Here is a 22,528-nt window from a genome sequence, read left to right on the forward strand (position 1 = left end):
CCAATAAACACGTTGTCAATGTTTGTGTTGCTGCTTATGTTTTGCTTGTTCTTGATTATCATTTTGTATTTTAATGTGTGAAAGACTGAAAACAGTCATCTCCTTGATAGTAAAAAAGACAAGATGAGACAGGGTATTTTCATTGAACTGTTCTTTTTTCTTTGCTGAAATTTTGGGGAACTTTTCCAACCTTGCCATAATCTTGTTTTTCCCTTCTCTTTTATCTTTTCTCTTTTCTGTGCAGGTGATTTCTATTCCCTCATTTCCAAGCTTCTAGGAGAAAGGGAGGATGTTGTTCATGTGCATAAGTATAATCCTACAGAAAAGGCAGAATCAGATCTGGTAGCTGAAATTGCTAATGTAGTACAAAAGAAGGACCTCAATTGGTCTGGTCCCAGAGAGGGAGCCGACAATAATGTGAAGGGCAATGCTATTCTTGTCAGAGACAGAATTCACAAATTCCACAGACTAGAATCCACCTTGAAACCAGAAGAGACCAGACCTTTCTCATTACAACAGCCCCCACGTGATGAGGGTACCCAGGAAACAGAGCACACAGGAGGTGGGTTTAGGGCATCTCATAAGCAATATAATGCTAATAAGAGTTTCATTAACAAAATCTGAAGGGAATAACAACTAATGGATGAACTAATTTGTTTTTTAAAAAAAGGACTCACCAGTTATTGGAAGCAAGATCCTTCATTTTCCCCCTCCATATCTTTGTATTCAGGGAAACTGAATTTAAGAAAAACTTATTTTGTTTTTGTCAAAAATAAAAAAACTCTGTTTTTATAAATGTTTATTTTATAAATAAGCAAAAATTTAGTCTTCTTCCTGTTCTTTATACTTCATTTTAGTCCCCTTAATCAAGACATCATCTATATATATTTTTAATTTTCAGTTATATTTATAGTCATATAAAAAACTGAAATATTTTTTCAGATACATTAAGAAATTGAAATGATAAACTACCACAAAATAATATGATTGAGAAATTGTAAAAGGAAAAAAATGGAACCTTTCAAAATAAACCAAAGAAATCCTGTCGTGCTTACAGTCTAATTGAATTATATCATAGGTATTCCTAATAAATATCATAGTCTTAGGATATATAGTATACATTATTACATATATATTTTTATATAAGTATATGCAAATATGAAGTATTCTATATTCCATTTATTTCTATGTATAATTATAAATTACACAAATATTTACATTTAGATAATTTTTAAAACCACAACTACAGTAACAAAACTATTTAGATCTATACTTTTGCCTGTCAGGTTAAATTATAACAAGAAAATTCTGCTTAAATGAACAGTTTTCCATTATGCCAAATGAAAAACAATATGAAACATAATCTGATGAGCAAATTCCTAGTATGTTAAGATTTTTAGGCTTGTTTCTTTGAAGATAATTAAATCCTTTTCAAAGGAATTTTCAGCATTTTTACTTGTACATTCACTTGTACAACATAATTTCTTTTTATGAGTTTAATTTCTTAAAAGTTGCATTATCTATTGCCATCTTAATTGGAAATTTGGGTAATTATTCCTGACTAAACATGAAGCTCATCAATAACTATCAGATTTATCTTTAATTCTAACCTTGCTAGATTGTAAATTGAGAGTAATAATTTATTCCCTTCAGGTTTCCATTAGAGCAAGCTATGGGTGCATCATATTTATCTTTAATTGTATTGTGGTCTCTGTAATATTGATTGTATTTCATATTACTTACTAATTTGGAAAGCCAGATAAACAGCATGTGAAAATTATCTCCGAAAAATAACTAATACGTATGCATGACCATTCTCCTTGCAAGCTAGAAAGACAGTGTTGCTTTTGCATGGATTGACATTGCCAAATAAATCTTTGCTGACAGCCATAAATTATGTATTACCCATCTGATTTCTATTTGTTATTGAAAAATTATAATAGTATATTTTGCTTATGGGCAAGGCTCAAATCTCTGCCTATTGGGAATGGCCTAGTTGGCCTGAACCAAATATTTTGAAGATTTTTTTAAAAAAGGAAAAATCATTTGTTGTTTTATGAAATTATTTGTCCTAACATTTCACTGCCCAACAGGGTTTTGTAAAGGCTTCTTATTCTATATTACCTATATTAGAGTTGTATCATATGTGATATAAAATGCAATATCAATAATAATATAATTTTAGAGGGCACATTGCCCATATTTATTATTTCATTAGGGGAAGGATCTCCTGATATGGGAAAACTCTCTCTTTTTCTCTCTCTGTCCCTCTCCTTCTCCCTCTCCCTCTTCCTCTTCCCCGCTGCCAGAATTAGTTTTCAATTCATAAGTATTTCACAATCTTAGAAAGTTGCCTGGGGCACTGATAGGTTAAGTAACATAAACCTATCCACACAGCTAGTATGTGTCTCAGGCAAGATTTAAACCCAGGTTTTCATGACTTTAAGCCCAGCCCTCTATCCACTATGCCTTGCTGCCTCTGTAAAACAAATACTTTTGTGAAATATTATATGCCTATAGTATACATAGACCTTACTTGCAGCAAAGATCAGTTCTGTAGTGCCACTTTGCAATTGAAAATCATGCTGGAATTCTAGGAGTCACCAGTGCAGAGTTATCTAAAAGTCAATACTGGAAAATTGTGTCCTAGATCAGCCAAGGCATATAAACAAGAAAACTACCAAAACAGTAAATGTAATCCCTACTTTCTTGGAAATTATGATAATCACAGTTTGCTCATCTTTATAATTTTGGTAGCCTTGCTAATCTTTACAAAATGTGGAGCCATATTTTCTCATGTGTGCAGATACTCTTTCCTTTAAGAATTTTATCCTCATTGACAAAGGTTTCATAAAGAAGAAAAGGATTTCCCATATGCTAGCCTATGATACCATGCTGCACTAAGAACCCAATAGTCTCCAAGGATAAATCTTAGGGATAGATCTCTTCAATCTGGGTATTCTCTCTAACAACAAAAACTGTAATTTATTTGCTCTTAATGTATCTCTTTGTGTCCTCCTATAAGTTTTTTGCAGGCAATCTACTTATTATGATGGTTTCCTCATGTTTTTTTTGACATGGTGATCATGCCCATTAACCATGAGAGCTGCCCCTCACTTTCATTCCATCATCAATTCATCTCTTTTGGTCATTCGTTTTAGTAAGCAATTAGATGACATCTTTTATATATTTTAATTTGCACAATGCCTTACTTATAGTGTGTTACCCTCAGCTCATGCCCACCACATTGTACCTGGCCATTGCCCTTGGATGATCTCCAACTCCAGGTTTTTTGGAGGACTCATGGTTATATAACATGATTGGGAGAAGATTGATGTTAAAATATAGCCTTTGTTTCAGAAAGATCAACACATGAACATTGCAATTTACCAAAGGCAATGCCACCTATTCTTCTGCCTCTGTTCATTTTTTTTATCCAACGCATTGTCCATTTGCAATATCTGTCCAAGATAATATACTGATAGATCAGTTCATAAGTTGCAAGTACAACTGTGTATTTCAGTCCACACAATAGATAATCTATTTCTGTTTGCTTTTTCCACTCTGGAAAGTTATACCAAGTAAATTTTGAGTCATTATGGATCTCATTGAGAAAACTTGACAATTTACAAAGGCTTGATGCAATTAGTCCACTGTCACAAGAAAATAGGAGAATCTGAAGGATCTCACTGTGTATGTAGAATCTTTCTTTGATTTGAATTCCAGAAAGAATCTTTTCTATGACAACAGTGAATACCCTTGGCAAGAATGTCACTCTGTTTTATGCCTTAATTGATATTGAGGTCAATATTCAGAGAATTGTCAAACAGGAGTTTCTCTGTTATACTTTTCAAAGACTCGTATAATTTTTATATGTGCCTAGGAGACGCTTTGCTAGAAAAGAACCTTTAAAGTTTGCTTTTGTAGTAAACAATCAAATGCTTTTTAAAATAGTCAACATTTGAGACAGTTACATCATGTGTTTTCTATACTTTTTAACCAATATGTGTTTGTAAAACTGAAGAAAGTCCTTGCAAAAATCTGCCAATTTTCTTCAAGGATGCTTTCATTGAGCAGATAGATTGTACTCACAAAAATTTAATGTTTCTAGGAAAGTAGATATTTGGATCGTAGTGATTGGTATTCTTATAGTTTCCATTTTTAGTAATATAAAATTCTGAGAAATTTTTTATGCCTTTAGTATTTTCTCCTCCTCCTTCACTAGATTACCAATCCTTTAATGCCTCAAAACTTGTCATTTTCAGCACAGATTTCTCCTTTGTATTTGTGTAGCTGAATTTCTCATCTTTGTTTTCTTCTTTGATGCCATTTCCACTTCCCCCAGAAGCACATCTGTGACTGATTTTTGAGTCCAAAAGTATATTGTCTACTGCCCTAGATAGTGAAAAAGGTTCATTATTTAAAAAAAAAAAAACCTTCTTTGCAGACCTTTTCCAAACTTTTTTCTTTTTGTTGTTCTTCCAGTTTTATGCTTGGGGAGACTTTAATTGCATCTCTTGCCATGCTTTTTAGAAACTTGGATTTTGTGTTTTCTAAGGGGTTAGTGTTTTTTACACTTTAACCTTCTCATTATGGTAATTGATTTACTCTCACCAAACTTAAGAAGGAAATAGTGACAATTTTCCCCAGATAAGGTAAGGGGCATTTCAGTTATTTTATTGGGTCAAGTTGGAGTTGCTTTCATTAATGTCATATTTATTTTTCTGCCTTTGTATTGATTTTGTCCTTTTCTCAAATAAATGGTCTGACTACACATACAAATGATTCAGGAATAACTACCATATCAGTAACAAGTCATTCCCTATTAAAATGTTTCATTTCAATGATGTGAAACTACAGAGAGAGCTGTCTTAAATCCACAAGTCTTTTTAACCTTTCTCATTTTGTACTCAAATCATATTTTCAGCATACTTTTTATACCTTTGCATGAAAATCACAGAGTTTTTAAGCATATTTGTTGATTTCAGTTGGAATGTTTCATTAAGTTCTTGATAGAATTCCTTTACTTCTTCTTCTGCGATAGATATTGGCACAATGATGCAATTTTTTGAGGTGGATTTTTAAAAAATATTTATCATGAGAACATCATGCAATATAAGATGATCAAAGGTCATATGAAATTATATTTCTTGTTGCCTTTAGATGCATGAGCAAACCAACTTTACCAGTTCTTTTATTTGCCTCTCTAAAGAGAGCCTGCCATCCATTCTTCCATTTAGCTACTTTCCTTTTGTCCTTTAGTTTGATTTGTGTGATACAATTCCTCTAGTAAAATGTCCATTTGACAAGAATTTCATATGTAGAGTAATAACATCTGTCAGTATTCCTAGATGGTCTAAAGACTGTGATGCTGTATATCCTCTGCCCCTTTTCTGCAACTCTGTCACCATTGCTGCCAAAGTAGAATGATGCCTTAGAGAACAGGGCCATTGTGCATTTTTCTTTATTACATGGGTTGCATTACCAAAAGATTCATCACTAAGTGTCCAGTCTACTAATGATGAACTCTCCACAGTCATAGTTAAATTCCCAGAAAACAGATATAATCTATTGTTATGACCATGCTTGGAAACTTTTTTGCAAAGTATCTGTTCTACTTGTCTAGCCTGGGGAACCCAGAATAGGAGCCACATGGTATCAGTGGAGCTCTTTGTGAAGAAAAGAAACTTCTAAAAATCGAATAGTTTGTGGGGCTTTTTTGCTAACATAGAACTTTTTTTTACCTCACCCTTCAATATTTTTCTATTTGTTGTAAACCAACAAAGATTATAAATTATATTTTTAAGTCATAACAGCAAACTACCATAATAACTATATATTTTTAAATGTTCATTTTTATTTTCAATTCCAAATTCTCTCCCTCCTTCAAACCCACTCTCAGACTCATTGAGAAGAAATATGATACTCATTATACATATGAAGTCATGCAAAACATAGTTTCCACATTACCCAGATCATCATTATATTTTATTACCCTCCAAATCTATGTGATTTTCTTGGATTGCCATGTATTTTGTATATTGTGTAATATGAAAAATATTTAACTTTGTGGTCTTGAGAAACAAATGCAAATTCATTATACTCAAATTTCATGAGGTTAAAATGTTTCTTCTAATACCTCCTTGACATTTACATAACATGGCATGAATAGTGAGGAAATAAAATCTTTAGTTGCTCTTGCTCTCATCTTACATTTTCCTCATCAAAAGAGGAAAAGTTAATTAAATTTAAGATTAAATATCCCTTGTTATTAAATATATACAGCTACATTTCTGTCTACCATATTTGATAAGTAAATACAAAACTTTCCTATATTTAAGTTCAACTATTCTCATCACAGATGCAAATTATCATTTTATTTAACCTCATTTCTTTGAGCAACTTTCCCTCCAATCCATCAGTTTTAACACTTCAAGTGTTACCTGTTCTTGCCTTGACATGATTTTGCAAGATAATTTCTATTGACACATCAATCTCAGAGTAATGTAAAATTGCACCAAATTTACATCTTTTGAAAGTGATGTTCCTAATCTTTATTATCTCTCCAAGCCCCAAGTCATAATAGATGTTAAACTTTCTAATTTTTTTCTTTATTAATAGAACAAACATAAAATATTAGTATCCAAATGTCCAAAATTAAATTAAAAATCCAGTTTGTGATTTAGCAAAACAAAAGAAACAAAACTTGGATAAAGTTTTATGACCCCCAAGTTCTATCACAGTGTCCTTTCTTCATTAAATGCATTATAGCAAAGTTTTATTTTCTTCTTGTTTTATCTGTAAATATTTGTGATACCATTTTGTTTAATTATTTTAATTACCATGACTTCTGAAAAATACATAGTCTCTGACTGAAATGAAATGAAACACTTTCTTCATGAAAGAAAAATCTAGAAATGTATAATAACAGATTATGATTTCTTTTCATTTTATGGGCTTTTCCTCTGAGTCTAAATGTGAAGAATTATTTAATATGAAATTAAGTCACAGTTCTGACTTTAAAATGAGATTTTATTGTGTATTGGGGAAATGATTGCCCTTCTAAAGTGCTGCAAGTAATTATATTGGGAAGCTGGTACTGTTTCCTTAAACCATTTTCTTCATTTATCAGATATGTTCAATAATCTCTTTGGGATCTATTATGAAATTTTAGCAGCAGTTCTTAATTTTTTCATTAAAGCAATAAAGAATTTCAAATAAATATTATGTAATATTAAAAATGACCTCTCCCCTCTATGACTGATAGAATCATCTTCTTAGAGCAATACAAATTATTCATTATAATTTCAGTGAGATATGCCATTATGGGGGAAAATAGAATTTTAAGTGATGGGTTTATTTTCACATGATTGTTAAAAATAACTAGAGTTGCGAGTGAACCATCTAGCAACAATTACTTCTTCATGTTTGTTTTGATTTTCTAATAGTATTTTTCGTCTGAGGGTCTCTTAAATTCAGGTTGCTTTACAAACATTAAGTTGGATATAATTACACTCAGGTGATTCAGGTAACTGACTGGAATCAGGTAAACTGACATCCAGACATGGGAGTATTTGCCCAAGTACCAGTACTAGTCTTCTTTCTTGACATGGAATAATAATAGTACCTACCTCAGAGAATTTTTGTAGGAATGAAATTTTAAAAAATAATGTATGTACAGCATTTTGCAAATCCTAAAGAACTATATAAATGTGAACTGTTTTTACTGCTTAACATAATATTCAAAGGTATAACTATAATGTTGAACTTTCTCAGGCTTCCATGGTCCAAATTTGAAAGTGAGAATCGAAGTTTTTCACCTTGAAATTTAATTTAACAGAGGAATAAAATACAATGAAACTTTGTTGATAGTGACTACCTTTTGACAGGAGTAGAGCAAAATAGAGTTGGAGAAATACATCGGTAATAAACTATCTATTCCCATATTCTGCCCTACCTAACCTATCTGAGCTCTTGGCAAGTTGACCACATGATTATAACATCAAAGAATTACATATTTAGAGCTTAAAAGAGATGGTAGAGGTCATTGTAGCAGCAAGCATCCTAGCATACCCAGGATGGCTGCTAGCACAGGTTCTTTGATCTGCTTTTCTAAAGGAAAGCAACTCAAAAGGGGTTACTTTAATCAATCAAACATATATCATTTACCTGGTTCAGGGGAAAAAGTCAGCACCTTGAACTTGAGAGAATACAAACAGAAGGGACAAGCGAACAAAAATACAGACAGAGAAAATAACACAAGATAGGGTTTCTAGCTGTCTGACCATTACATCCATACCTAGTTAATCACCAGAGAGAGAAGCACCATCATCTGGGTTTTCAAAGCTGGGGGGCTCAGCGGCTGCCCAGAGTTTCATCTGGCCAAATCACACAACTCTTCCCAAAGTGAGCCCCAAAGCAAAACCTTGCATCAGAGTATATATAGCTTTCTCTGGGGTCAGAGAACATCACAACCCTCTGACCCACTTAACTACAAAGTAACAAAAGTTGCACCTTCCTGAAAAACAAGCCCCCCTCAAAGCCAGCTTCTCCTGTGGGCTCTGCCCCACCCTTCAGCAAACTCTTTCCACCACAGGCTCCATGTGACCACATTCAGCCTGTTGGGGACAGAGTTTATTTTAACATCAGGAAAGGTCCTCAAGTTCAATTTAGGCTTATTAAGGGGCAGGAAAGATCTTCAAATTCCCATTCCCATTACAGTCATCTAGTCCCAAGCAGTGCATTTTATTGTCGAGGAACTGAGGTATAACAAGACTAAGTAAATTGTCCCAAGTTGAGCAGTTAATAAGTAGCAGAGTCAGGATTAGAACTGAGGTCTTCTGAATAGAAATCCAGCATTTTTTCTACTGCCTCTCTTTAATTGAGCCAGGTGATGATAGTGAGGATAATAGTTGCAATTAATATTTATATTTATGACAGAACACATTTCTGCTTATCAATTAAACTATAATACCAATAAGTTCAGAGTTTTTGTCTAGACGATATGAATGAATAAAGGATTTTAAAAGTCAGCTATTTTAAGTAAATTCTGTTCCCTGACATAATTAAAAGTAAACAAATATATCCTTCATTCATGCCATGTCTTAGAAGTTTCTTCTGCATTTTTCCAGAAATGAAATGTTGTGTCTATAAAAACTGTTTCTCATTGAGTAGGACCGCCCCCTCCCCACTACAATTTTCTATAATTATTATCAGTTTCTGTGAAAATTCACAGTCGATGTTCTCTTTTCTAAAAGTTAAGCAGGCCCTGTGCTTTGCTTCTTTTAGATATTTTATGGCATGTTGTCACATATACCAGAGTGAACAGGACACATGATATTCAAATCATGAACTTTTCTACTTCTCCCAAGTTTTATGAAAAAGGCTATGGAAATGATTGGTTAAAGTGAGATTTAATGATTATATGTAGATTACAAAGACTTGTTTTATACTTGTCACCAATTTGCATAGATGTTCAATAATTGCCCAATAAATTATTTTCTACCCAAGTTCAGAGGAAGCATTATAATTTCATCAAGAGTCTAATAAGTTCTGTTCCTCTAACTCTTCTCTAAGAGAAAATAATGAAAAAGAAACATTAAAGGAGAGTACCTCTACCTCCAATTTGATAGTAACCAACTGTTGAATAGAAATATAACAAGTATAACTGATAATCAGTAAATGACTTACTGTATATAATAAGCATCAGACAATCAAAAGTTACTCAGAAGCCATACCATAATATTAAGCAGCCATGCTTATAGTTCAACTTTTCATACCTTTTCATCAGATTTATAAACATAAAGCACATTTGATATAATAACTTGACAAATACCTTTTCCAAAAAACTCAATATTAAAATTATTTCATATTTATTGTCATGTTACAGAAAGTTGCCAGTTTAAAATGTCAAAAAGAAAACTGTCTAAATTGATCTTCAGTGACTCAAGGATACCCAGATTACATATGTATTTTACTAAAAGGAAGGGGGCATATTGATTAATATATATAATAAGAACTAACACATAGATTTCATTTTAAAGTTTAGGAAGCACTTTACATATGGTACCTTGTTTGAGCCTCACAATAACCTTGTGAGGTAAGTACTACAAATACTCTTATCCCCATTTTACAGATGAAGTTCAGAGAGGTTACTCGACTTACTCATAGTCACACAACTAATAAGTGTCGCAGGTGGGATTGAAACACATGTATTCCTCCTTCCTAGTCCAACACTGTCCACTATATCACAATCCCTCTGTTGTAGCTTAAGATGCCATTGGCTTCTGCATGAGTTGTATTTTATCAAGAAGTATGCTTCTTGATTAAATGCAATGGCCAGTCTCGCCTCTGAAGGACCAGTGATACTTCCCTCCTCTCAGTAGAGAGATGGTGTACTCCAGGTATGGAATGATGTATATATTATCAGGTGCAATTGCTGTGATGGTTGATTTTAACTGTTTTTCTTTTAAGGGAGGGTTCTGTTGGGGATTCTGGGAAGTGAAAGTACTATGAAAACAAAAATCATCAATAAAACATTTTTAAGTTAATAATATGATATGGCTTGGTTTTTTTTGTTTCCATGCATCTAGATATATTATTGCATGTAACAAAAATTATGTTGCTCATACAATCACTATAAACCTTTGTGGCTTCCTAGTAACTTTGTTTTGCATGTCAACTATACTAATTTATTTTTGTAGATTTCCATGTAGAGGAGGCACTGGATTGGCCTGGCGTATACCTCCTCCCAGGACAGGTTTCAGGAGTGGCCCTGGATTCCAATAACAACCTGGTTATTTTCCATAGAGGTGATCACGTTTGGGATGGAAAGTAAGTTAATATCTTTTCATGGGGTGAATTGAAAGGAAAATTGGCTATATCATTTTCCTTAAAAGTCAGGGTGATTATTTAAGAGTAGTTAACAATTCTCCCTGTTCTTCATTTTCATTTCACTTTAATTTCCAAGGTAAGAACATATCTGATCAGCATATCTAGAAGCTAGGTGTTGCAGTGGATACCAACAAAACTATCATTTATATACATATATGTAAACATATATATATATATATATACACACATGTAGTGCCTGCTATGTATCTCTTTGTTGCTCAAAGTGGTAACAAATAGTGGAAGGAATACAGAACTCTGTGAGGGGATAATGAAAAAGTAATATCTATGTTTTCTTGGAAAGTAGAGAAAACATCCTTATCAAAATTTAAAAAACACCTTTATTTGAAATCAAGATTATATATGTGCATATCACACATAGATGTATCATAATATGTATATCACACCCATGCTTTGCATTGTACTACACATATGCATGTTTATATTTTGTATATATAAGGAAAACAAACATTCTGACTAAAAACAAGTAAAGAGCAGGTTTCCACCATTGTTATTTGATATAGATTTAGAAATGATAGCTAAAGTTATAATACAAGGGGGAAAAAACTTAAGGGAAATAAGCACTGATAAAGATAGTTCAAGAATTCAGTGGATCTTAGATCATCAATGTGAATATTCCTTCCATTGGTGCCAGTCACACTTTGATCCATCCATGACTTTTCATTCTTATCCATATTGTCCCACACATCCTTCATAAATGTTCTGCTTCAAAATGCTAAAGGCCTTCCTTCAGATGTTTTGCTTTCCATTTAGAAAACTCAAGATATCCATCATTCATTGCCTAACTAGCCTTTCTGCCTTTTCAGATCATATATCTCCTTGATGTTATCCCAGACACGTTTCTTACACATAGATCACTGTTGGAAAGATCACGCAACCTACTTGCTCGCACCATATGTCTCTCCTTTGAATCTGTGGAGATTGTGGTATTCACAATTTTTAGCATATTAATAGATATATAGCATCATATGAAAGATATCTGTGGTAAAAACAAAACAAAAACACAAATGCAGGATTTGTCCTGGGCAGAATCTTAGAATATTTGAAAGCACTTCATAATTTCCCAGATGCAATCTAAACTGCTTCTATCCTCATTTTCAATTCTGGTCCCAACTCATTATCTTTCTGCAGTGTCTATCCTAGATATATCCATTGATGTTGTAACTAAATGAACTGGCCATTCAACTACATGTCACAGACATTTTCCACTTATTTAACTTTTCATCTAGGAGTTGTTTTGCCAGCCTCTTTTTTAGTAATCATGGCTGTAGTTGAGGAAGCTTTGTAACATTGTAAAGTTTAATGCCCTCGACACAGTATCTCCCATAAAGAAATGTATAGGAAGAATCTCATACTCTATAGGAAATACCTGTTCCGTGCTTATTGCTCAGAATATCATCCACAGTGGAGGTGAGCCAGTATCTCCCTTTTTGTGTTTTGATAGAAGTTAGCAACTAAAGAATCATTTAGCGGAGTCAGTTATATGATTGCATTTAGCAAGGCAAGGAATCCTATGTGGTCTTACCATGAAAGACCCTCTTTTGGAAGAACTATGAAGGTTACCTTTTGTGTTATTGAGCAGTAACAGTGACACTACCATTGACACTCTATACAAGGAAGTGGAAATGACATTTAAGGAAATGAAACCTTGGAGAGAACAAATACAAACTGATGACGTCTATTATGGAGGGAGATACAAAATGTAATCATTGAAAACATGTATCATTATATAAGATATCAGAATGAGATGAAGATACTTAAAAATGGAACATCAGTAACTATTGACTACATGTCTACTCTGTTGTCATTATAGTGTCTTTATGAGAATCATTTATATATTAACCAAAGTATCCTTGGTAAAATCTGAAAGGGGAATAGGCAACTTTCTGCAAATAATTTTCTATAGCATGTGGTTAGCGAAAAGGTATAGAAATTACGTACTTTTCTTTATTGATTAGAAAGAAGAGATTAAACTATCTCAGTTTGAAGATGATGTATGATATGTTTAGAACATTTAATAGACTCAACAATCAAAAAGAGATTAAAATAGTGATATATAAGGTAAATTCACCTAAAAATCATTTCTATTATCATTGAATAAATTATTTAAATTAATGTCAGTTACTATCATGATACAATATATCAATTCTTGGGCATATATACGTACACAAACATACACACATGTGTAAACTATCAAATAGCTCCAAGAGAAATAAAATAAGTACTAAATTATTGAAGAGGTACTCACTGTCTGTGATCAGTTAAATCAATGTAGTGAAAAGGTAACACTGCTTAAACTCATTCACAGATTTAATGCAGAGTCAATAAAGCTCTATTATTCTTTAGTTTGTAATATTTTTACCTGAAGTTACTTTTATTCCTGTTGCTTTTCAGAGGGATTAATACTGGTATCCCAAAAAAATCTAATACTTTTTTATTTAATAACCAGAACTCCATTTTGTATATAAAGTAGGAAGCTTGCTGAATTTAGCAATTAAGTATCATAATTACTAGGAGAGGTTAAGTATTTGCTTCAGTGTGTGACTGTAGTACTTTTTTCAAGTTATTCTGCTTATATCTTTTGGGCAGACCTGTCAGTTTTAATCAATTCTATGTGGCATTATCTTTGACCATGACTAGTACTATTGGAAGTTAAAATCATTTCAATGAACATTTATTAAGCACCACTTGCTGTGCAAGGTTTATAAAACATAGTTCCTTCTCTTATGGAACATAGTCTAGTTGAAGTATATGAGACATACATATAGATAGCTATAATATAAAATAAAACATAAGAGGGGCAGCCAGATAGCACAGCAAGTAAGAGCACCGGCTCCAGTGTTGAGAAGACCTGGAGATCGAATCCCGGGCTCAGACACTTAGCACCCACCCAGAAACACCTGGCCGTGTAACCTTGAGCAAGTTACTTAACCCCAATTGCTTAGGGGTGGCCAGGTGGCTCAGCGAGTAAGAGTACCGGCTCCAGTGTTGGGACGACCTGTAGATTGAATCCCGGGCTCAGACACTCAGCACCACACCCAGAAATAACTGGCCGTGTAACCTTGAGCAAGTTACTTAACCCCAATTGCTTAAAAAAAAAAATTTTTTTTAAATAAAACATAAGTTCATTAACAAAGCACCAATGAAGTGCTGCATGAGGTTTAAACAGGACAAATTTTTAGCTTTTTTTTTTTTGCAGGGGAAAGGCAGTTGGGGTTAAGTGACTTGCCCAAGGTCACACAGCTAGTAAGTGTTAAATGTCTGAGACTGAATTTGAACTCAGGTCCTCCTGACTCCAGGGCCATTGTTCTATTCTATTCACGGCACCATCTAGCTGCCCCCAATTTTTAGCTTTAAATGTAAAAATCTCCATTATTTGCCTCTGATTCAAACCCTGTCTCTTAGCACTCCCCTTCATGAAAGCTGTTTGTGGTCTAGCCAATGTGAAGTACTGGAGTTGACATTCAGTGTACCATCTCCATTCATTTGCATGATGGAGAATGTATTCCCTTCTCACGTGTGCTTCTTGTGATGTAGGTCTTCCTTCAGGATTCAGCTCAGGTGCTACATCCTCTGTGAAGAGCACACTCCTTCTCTCTCCCTCCTCAGATCTTTCATTTTTGTCTTTGTATTCTTAGGACCAGCACAGTGCCTTACACATGGCTGGGAATTATTATATATTTCTTGAACTTAACTGAAAAGATCATTACCAGCTGAAGCAGAGATGAGGATGGTGAGGGAAGTGGTAGTATAGGGAAGGCTTCATTGAATAGGTGACACAGGTTAGGTGTTAAAGGATGTGTATGAATCCACTTCTTGGAAGAAGGAAAGGAGGGGCATTCTAAGCATCAGAAATTACAGGAGCCAAAGTACCCAAGGTAGGAAAGCCAAGTTATGGTTTGGGGAACAGGAGATATTTCAATTTGGTTGGAGTCCAGGGTTCACTGAGGGGGAGTAATATAACTGGAAAGGAAGCTTAGTGCAAAATAGGGAAGAGCCTTGAATGCAAGGCAGAAAGTTTGAACTTCATTTGATAGGCAACAAAGAGACTCTGAGGATGCTTAGCAAAGGGGTAACATGATCAGATATATAAACAAAGATTAGTGTGTCATTGGTATGTAGCAGCAAGCACCCCAGCATACCCACTGTGGCTGCCAACACAGGTTCTTAGATCTGCTTTTCTAAAAGAAACCAACTCAAAATGAGTTAACAATTTTGCTTTAATCAATCAAATATATCATTTACCTTGTTCAGGGGGAAATTTCAGCATCCCAAATCTCAGATTATACAGACAGAAGTTACAATAAAACAGAAAAACATATCAAGCAGACAGGCCTCCAGCTGTCTTGACCATTACATCCATACCTAGTCAGCCACCAGAGAAGGAAGCATCAACATCTGGGTTTTCAAAGCCAAGGGGTTCTCAACGGCTGCCCAGAGTCTCATCTGGTCAAATCATACAACACTTCTCAAAGTGAGCCCCAAAACCAAGCCTCACATCAGAGATTATATAGCCTTCTCCTGGCTCAGAGAATGTAACAACCTTCTTGACCCACTGCCCAATCACAAAGTATGTCCTGAAAAACAAGCCTCCCACCACAGGCTCCAGGTGCACTTAACCTAGGGGTAGGGAAGATCTTACACAATACAATCTTAGAAAGGTGGCAACAACATAAATTTACATTCCCATTACATGGGGTATGAATGATGGATTTAAGGAAGGAGAGAATAACATCAGGAAAAACTGATAGAAACAGTCATGTGGTTAATGAGGCTCTGAACTGGAATAGCTAATAGTGGTACTAGAAAAGAAAGGATCAATGTAGAGATACTAAGAAGGGAGAATGGACAATATTTGATAATTGATTATCATTTAAGAGGTGAATAAGGCAGATTCAGAAATGACAGACTTTGAATGTATATGTTATGTTATAAACAGTTCTATCACCACATTCCTAAAAAGAGCCTCTAGGTATAACCTTCATAATTTAAAATGAATTTCCATAATCTAATTTTACCCTGACCATGAGTGGAATAAGACTGTTTCCCTTCCTACAATCCCTTCTCTTAACTCCTATCTCCATTCCTTCTTTTTCTTATCTTTTCATCCTATCTATTTCCACTATCCTCCTGGGTTGTTTTTTTTTTTAAGACTGCAAGCAACTCAAGCAAGATTATTAAAGCCTGCCCTGAATTTTGGCATATTCTTTGAATTTCACTAGATTGTCAATATAATGCCCCCATTCTGAGGTATTTCATACAGTCCTATGAGAACAAATCTTATAGATAAATGGAACCTTTGTAGTATCTTATAAATTATACTAGATAAATTTTTCTGTCTTTCATTTATAATAATAGAGTGCTTGGGGAGTGTCAAGGCCTGTATTAAGTTTAACTGATGGTTCCTTATTTTGAAGAGATATTGATTTAAGCTGCTCCTAAGCACTTGTGTGTGTGTGTGTGTGTGTGTGTGTGTGTGTGTGTGTATCCTTCCCAATGCCCTTTCATAACACATTGTGAGTTGTCAGGTTTTTTGATCTTGAAGTCTGGAAATCAGAACATTTCAAATTTCAGAGCAGACAATTGAATATAACATTTTGATTCATATATTTCTGTCATTATCTTCCCTGTCATTTTTAAGGACCTAATGATATTTTTAACAAATTAATTTAAAAGTAACCTATTGGTATGCAATTTTGTGCTTTCTTCACTTTAATGAAACTTCCTATATTTTCCAAATGGATTTCCAGCTTCATTTTACCCAACAGGAAAATTGCAGCACCATTTCCAACTATGACTAAAGATAAAGGTGTGGTTTCCTATCTTATGTCATGGCTATTCTAAGTAATTACCACAGGCTTTACATTTTTTAAAGTGGAAAGCAAAAGTCACCTTAGGTGAGTAGATATTGCTTTACAAAACAAGAACCATCCATCTAAGAATGGTTTCTGTGTAAATAATAATATCAGTAATAATATTTCAGTTCTCCAAGTAGCCATGATTTTCACAGGTGTATTTCATGAATATTCCTTTTGCCAATGCAGACTTAAAAAAGGATAATTTGGAAGTTGCTGTAACCAAAATAATCATTTCCCTGTAACCAGTCTTTTGGTGGTTAGTCCCTCCAGATTTAGCTAGGCTGGTCGAGAGATTATAAACAGTTTCTTGCCAAGCCAATAACCTAAACCTTTACAGTAAGATAGGATCTGCCAGCGCTTTTATCATTTCATCTGTAAAAATCCAGGGTCTCAGGGTGGCTAAATGACACAATGAATAGAGCACTGGTCCTGGAGTCAGGAGGACCTGAGTTCAAATCCGGACTTAGACACTTAATATTTACTAGCCATGTGACCTTGGGCAAGTTGCTTAACCCCAATTGCCCTCCAAAAAAAAAAATTTCAGGGTCCCTTCCACAACTCCATAAGACATTGGTGTAGGACTTAGTAGAAGAATACTAATAAGAAAAATATACATTTATATAACAATTTTACATATTGTATAGCCTTTATAGTTTATAAAATACCTTCCTCATTTCCCTGTTTATTATTATTCTCATTTTACAAAAAAAAAATTAAAAGAGATGATGTTACTAACCCAGGGTCACACAGATAATAAGTGGCAAAACAAAGATACTGACTCATTTCCTTACCCCAAACCTTCTTCTCTCTGCTGTGCTACATGGTGTAAGTGTTGATTCAAGCCAAACAAAATCTGTTTATTTAGGAATCCAGATGTCATCTAGATTACCATTTGTAAATGGAATCCATTTCCTTTTTTTAACTTGCATCTTATTTTTATATTTTATTTCCATTATAAAATATTATATCATTATATAAATAACATATTAAAAATAAATAATATAATATATAAAAATAAGATATATTATAAAATATAATTTATATTTAATTTTCTAATTTATTATTTCATTCTGAATTTGTGGAATAAAACAAGCATTTCCATAACATAGTACAATAAAAAAATGCTTATACATGAAACTGTAAATCTGCTGTGTGCGACTTGCTATTCCTTTAAAATATACAACAAAATTATCACATAACTTTTTTTCTTCCCTCCCACCCCTGCCCTAGAGATGACTACCATTAGACACAAATAGGCATACATATGTGTATATATGCGCATATACATGTATGTATGTATATCATTATTCTATACACACTTGTTTACTAATTCTTTCTTTAGATGCAGATAACATCTTTTTTCATATGTCCTTTATAGTTAATTTGGGTATTTAAAATAGAATAACTTGTATGCTAAAAGTCATTCTTAAAACAATGTTATTGATACTGTATACAATGTTCTCTTGGTTCTGCCCATTTCAGTCTTCATTATAACATGCAAGTCTTTCCATGTTTTTCTAAAATCATTGAGCTCATCATTTCTTATAGCACAACAGTATTCCATCGCAGTCATATACCACATCTTGTTCAGCCATTCCCCAGCTGATGGGCATCCCTGTAATTTCCAGTTCTTTGCCAATGCAAAGAGAACTGCTATAAACATTTTGGAACATATAGATTCCTTTCCACTTTCCCTAATCATCTTTGAAAATAGTTTCAGTAATGGTTTTGCTAGGTCAAAGGGTATGAATAGTTTAATAACTCTTTGGGCATAATTCCAGATTGCTCTCCAAAATGGTTGGATCATTTTACAATTCCACCAACAATGAATCAGTGCCCCAATTTTTCTACCTTCTCTCCAACATTTGTAACTTTCCCCTTCTATTATTTTATCCAATCTGGTATGTATAAGATGCTATCTCAAGGTTGTTTTAATCTGTATTTCTCTGATTGATAATGATTTAGAGCATTTTTATATGGCTATAAATTGTTTTGATTTCTTAATAGGAAAACTGCCTGTTCATATCCTTTGACCATTTATCAGTGCTGGTCTAGAGGAGTCCAAATAACTGGAATATTTGACCTAATAATTGTCATCATCTGAGGATTTATTTTTAAAATGCAAGATTGTCTATGAGCAGATTTATTTGTTAATTATGTTTTGTAAATTACTGTTACCTCTTTACCCTTCATATACTTCCAGAGGTAGTACTATTTATTATTTCTTTCTTCTTTTGATTCTCTTTTTGTTTGCTTTGTCCTCTACAATGGGGAAAAAAAAATACGCTGTTCCTCCATAGAATATCATCTTATTCTTTCAGAAGTCTTGTTGAATTATTGTTGCATTATTTTTCATGAACTATAGACTCAAGATTTATAGTGACATGTCAGTCAACAAGCATTTATTGTTTACTATATTCTAGATACTGTGCTTGCATGTGCACAATCATGTTGCCTTCCATGTGATGTATAAGAAGATAAATATATGATTACTCTTCCCTCTCTTCAGTGAAGAGAGGACATTCTTTTTGAAATATTCAACTTCTCTGATATGTAGCAAGTAGCTATCGTGGGAAGATATGGGGTGGAAATTGAATTCCTGAAGCTATGACCATTTGAGTACATTAAATAAAATAGCACATAACTTTTCGGTGCAACCTTTCCCATGCCGACTTCCTACTTTTAAATTATAGGTGCCCTAAAATCAGGAATTTTTTTCTAATCTAAAGCTAATAAATGTTACTACACCTTGGAGAGGATCACAAAACTTGTGAAGGATCAATATATGCTTATAGTTGGTAATGCTTTCCAGTAACCCTGGTCAAAATTCAATTTAGCATATAAACTAATAACAATAACTACTAATCTCTACCTTATCCCTCTGCCGCATGATACCATGTAAATGTGACAGTAAGATTTTAAGAACTAGTAAGTCAAATTTGTTCACCAAAATGTTTAACTAGTATTTCCTTCTGCTTTATTCCTCTCTCCAAAGTGGCTATTTTAAATAACTTCCCCAGTAAAGATGGAAAATGCATAGTTCCAGCAGAGAATCATGAAATTTTAAAGAAACCTTTTATCTGCCAGCACATTAGTACAGCATGGCAGCTATAGCTCTTTAAAGTTTAAATACCTCCCAGCAGGGATTAGACAGATCTTTCCACAGGAACAGCTGTTCCTGGGTCCCTTCTTTGAAATAATCACAGATGCTTCAGATTATATCTTAAAGGAACAGCCCTATCTACCTGGTTACCCAATGGACTGACCCTGTACTTTTATGTGATCTAGGAAGCTGGGTGGTCCAAAACTGATTTAGGTCATCAAGGGCCCTATTATAATTTTTTCCATCTCACTCTTAAAATCATAAATCTGGATGTCTTAGACATGATAGAATCATAGCAGTCAGTCTGGAAAAGACCCGAAAGACCCTCTAGTCTAATCCCTTTATTTTATAGTTGAGGAAGCTGAAGCCTAGGGAGGTTGAGTGAACTGTCCAGGGTCAAACAGGTAGCTAAGGGTCAGGAAGTAGAATTTGAATCCATATCCTTTGACTCCAGAACTACAGTACTTTCCACTATACCATACTATTATCTAGTACAACATCCCTTCCCAATACAGGATCTTATCTACAATATTCCTAATGGTGATCCAATTCCTGTTTGAAAATGCCCAGTGGCAGGGACTTCATTACTATTCAAGGAAGCCCATTGAATTGTTAAAGTTCCCTATTTAAATGTTTTTCCTTATATTCAACCAAAATATGTTCCCTGGCAACCTTTACCAATTTGTTATCATCCTAAATTTGTCAATGCAATGCCTAGAATACACACAATAATATAGTGTAGGGATGCTTTTAATTCATATGTTAAGGAAATTTTACTTACATTAGTGCAGCCTAAGAATCCACTAGTTTCTGTGGCAGCCACATGATTATGTTAACTCATATTGAGCTTTGATAACTTACCCAATTCTTATGTGATTGATGGTTGAATATAAGGACAGAACTGTGTGTTAAGTCCTATGCAGAGGTGATGTGATACAATGGAAAGGCTTCTTTTTTCCTTTTTGGAGGGGGGAAGGCAGGGGAATTGGGGTTAAGTGACTTGCCCAAGTTCACATGGCTGGTTTTTTGTGTTAAGTGTCTGAGGCCGGATTTGAACTCAGGTCCTCCTGACTCCAGGGTCGGTGCTCTATTCACTGTGCCACCTAGTCACCCCTATGGAAGGGCTTCTAACAGCAGCTTCTTATGCTGGAGAACCTGGGCTCAAATTCCCTGTTTGATACTTACTACCTCTCTGACAATGACAAGTTATCTTACCTACCAGGCCTCAAGATTCATAACTCCAAAATTAGGGGGTTGGATTAGATGGTGTCTAAGGGTTACTCCAGCTAAAAATCCTCTTAATGAGCAGTGGTTTGGAATTAAGGGACCTGGTTCTGAATCCTGACTTTGGTACTCCCACTACCTATGCAAATTTTGGCAAGTCACTTTAAAACTCTAGCCTTCTATTTCCTTATATACAAAATGAAAAGATTCAATTAAATTATTTCTAGGATTTCTTCCAACTCTAAATCTCGGTATAGCATAACACCCGAAGTACTACTGTCAATCATAAGATAGGTCCTATAGAGGGAAGCTACTATCCTAGATTCAGAGGTATTCTGTGGTTCCACAATAACAGGACCATGACTGACAAGCACATAATTTATACAAGGCAAAGTCATTTGCTAAAATTGCATAGTAACAGTAACAACAAAACCCCTCCCTCCCAACATACACACAAACCTGAGATAAACTCCCACACCTCATTGAGAAGAATGATCACAAATTTAGAGTACCCTGGTATTGACGGACATATATAGAGAACACAATTTGTCATGGCAACTCATGCTTCAGTGAATTGAACTCTACAGGAGCTCAGGAAGAGCTTCTATGCATGTTTTCTCTTTTTGGGTATCCTGATATAGCTCTCCTCCCCCACCACATCTCAAATGACTAGGTCACACCTGGGCTCACTGGTTCTGCTCCTTTCCCAAGTTTAACTCTTAGTTGCCTGAGCTAATTTCTCCTTTGAATCCATTGTTGTTAGTTCTTTTCTCTCCTTTCAGAAGTTGTAAACTTTTAAACGACTTCCAGCCTTGAATTTTACCACAGATCCCTCTCTATGTCCATATTTGTTTCCACAGTGGGCATTTCTGCTCCCTGCTAGATGCAGTGTGTCATACTAGGCAAGTAGCTTCATGGCAAGACACCAATGCCAGGAGAGGAGAAGAAAGATAATGCTTTTGGTTTTAATCAGACTTTTCAAGATATTTTTTAATTCTTATTGTCATCCTCAATATTAGTTATTCCTCTTAACTTTATATTTTATGCAAAAATTCTTTTTGACTTGATAAAAGGCTGAATAGTAGAGAGAAAAAGACAGAGCCCTATGACATACCACCATAGAGCTCTGTACAGATTGACATCAATTCATTAGTAAAGACACTGAGTACAATTGTTCAGACTCAGATTCATGTCTCTGTCTTATTCAGGAAGATCTCTATGAGATTACCAAATGCCTTATTGAAATTACACTGCCTTAAAACCACAGATTACCAGTCTCATAACCTGATGAAAAAATAAATGAAGTTAATTAGACATAGCTTGTTTTTAGTGAATGCTTCTAGTGATCACAAGTCTTTTCTCAGAGCTCACAAATCATTTACATCATAATCCTTTCTAGAATTTTGCCAGTTCTTTACATTTTGTGATCCAT

The 22,528-nt window shown here is 34.3% G+C and overlaps 1 protein-coding gene across 10 annotated transcripts in view; it reads left to right on the forward strand.

Moving 5' to 3' along the window:
* The window catches only part of PAM (peptidylglycine alpha-amidating monooxygenase), a 369,904-nt gene that overhangs the window by 301,569 nt on the left and 45,807 nt on the right, over positions 1 to 22,528 (forward strand). For 6 of the 10 annotated variants that reach the window (XM_069088092.1, XM_069088091.1, XM_069088094.1 and 3 more), the window contains 2 exons: positions 245 to 562; positions 10,704 to 10,833. In XM_069088092.1, coding sequence (XP_068944193.1) covers positions 245 to 562; positions 10,704 to 10,833 — 448 coding nt within the window. The remainder of the gene's footprint in view (positions 1 to 244; positions 563 to 10,703; positions 10,834 to 22,528) is intronic. The other 4 variants (XM_069088097.1, XM_069088098.1, XM_069088099.1 and 1 more) reach the window with 1 other exon arrangement.

Source organism: Petaurus breviceps, unplaced genomic scaffold, assembly GCF_028583685.1.
Source record: "Petaurus breviceps papuanus isolate PSGF00001 unplaced genomic scaffold, PetGlider_PUasm1.0 184, whole genome shotgun sequence".
Lineage (NCBI taxonomy): Eukaryota > Metazoa > Chordata > Mammalia > Diprotodontia > Petauridae > Petaurus > Petaurus breviceps.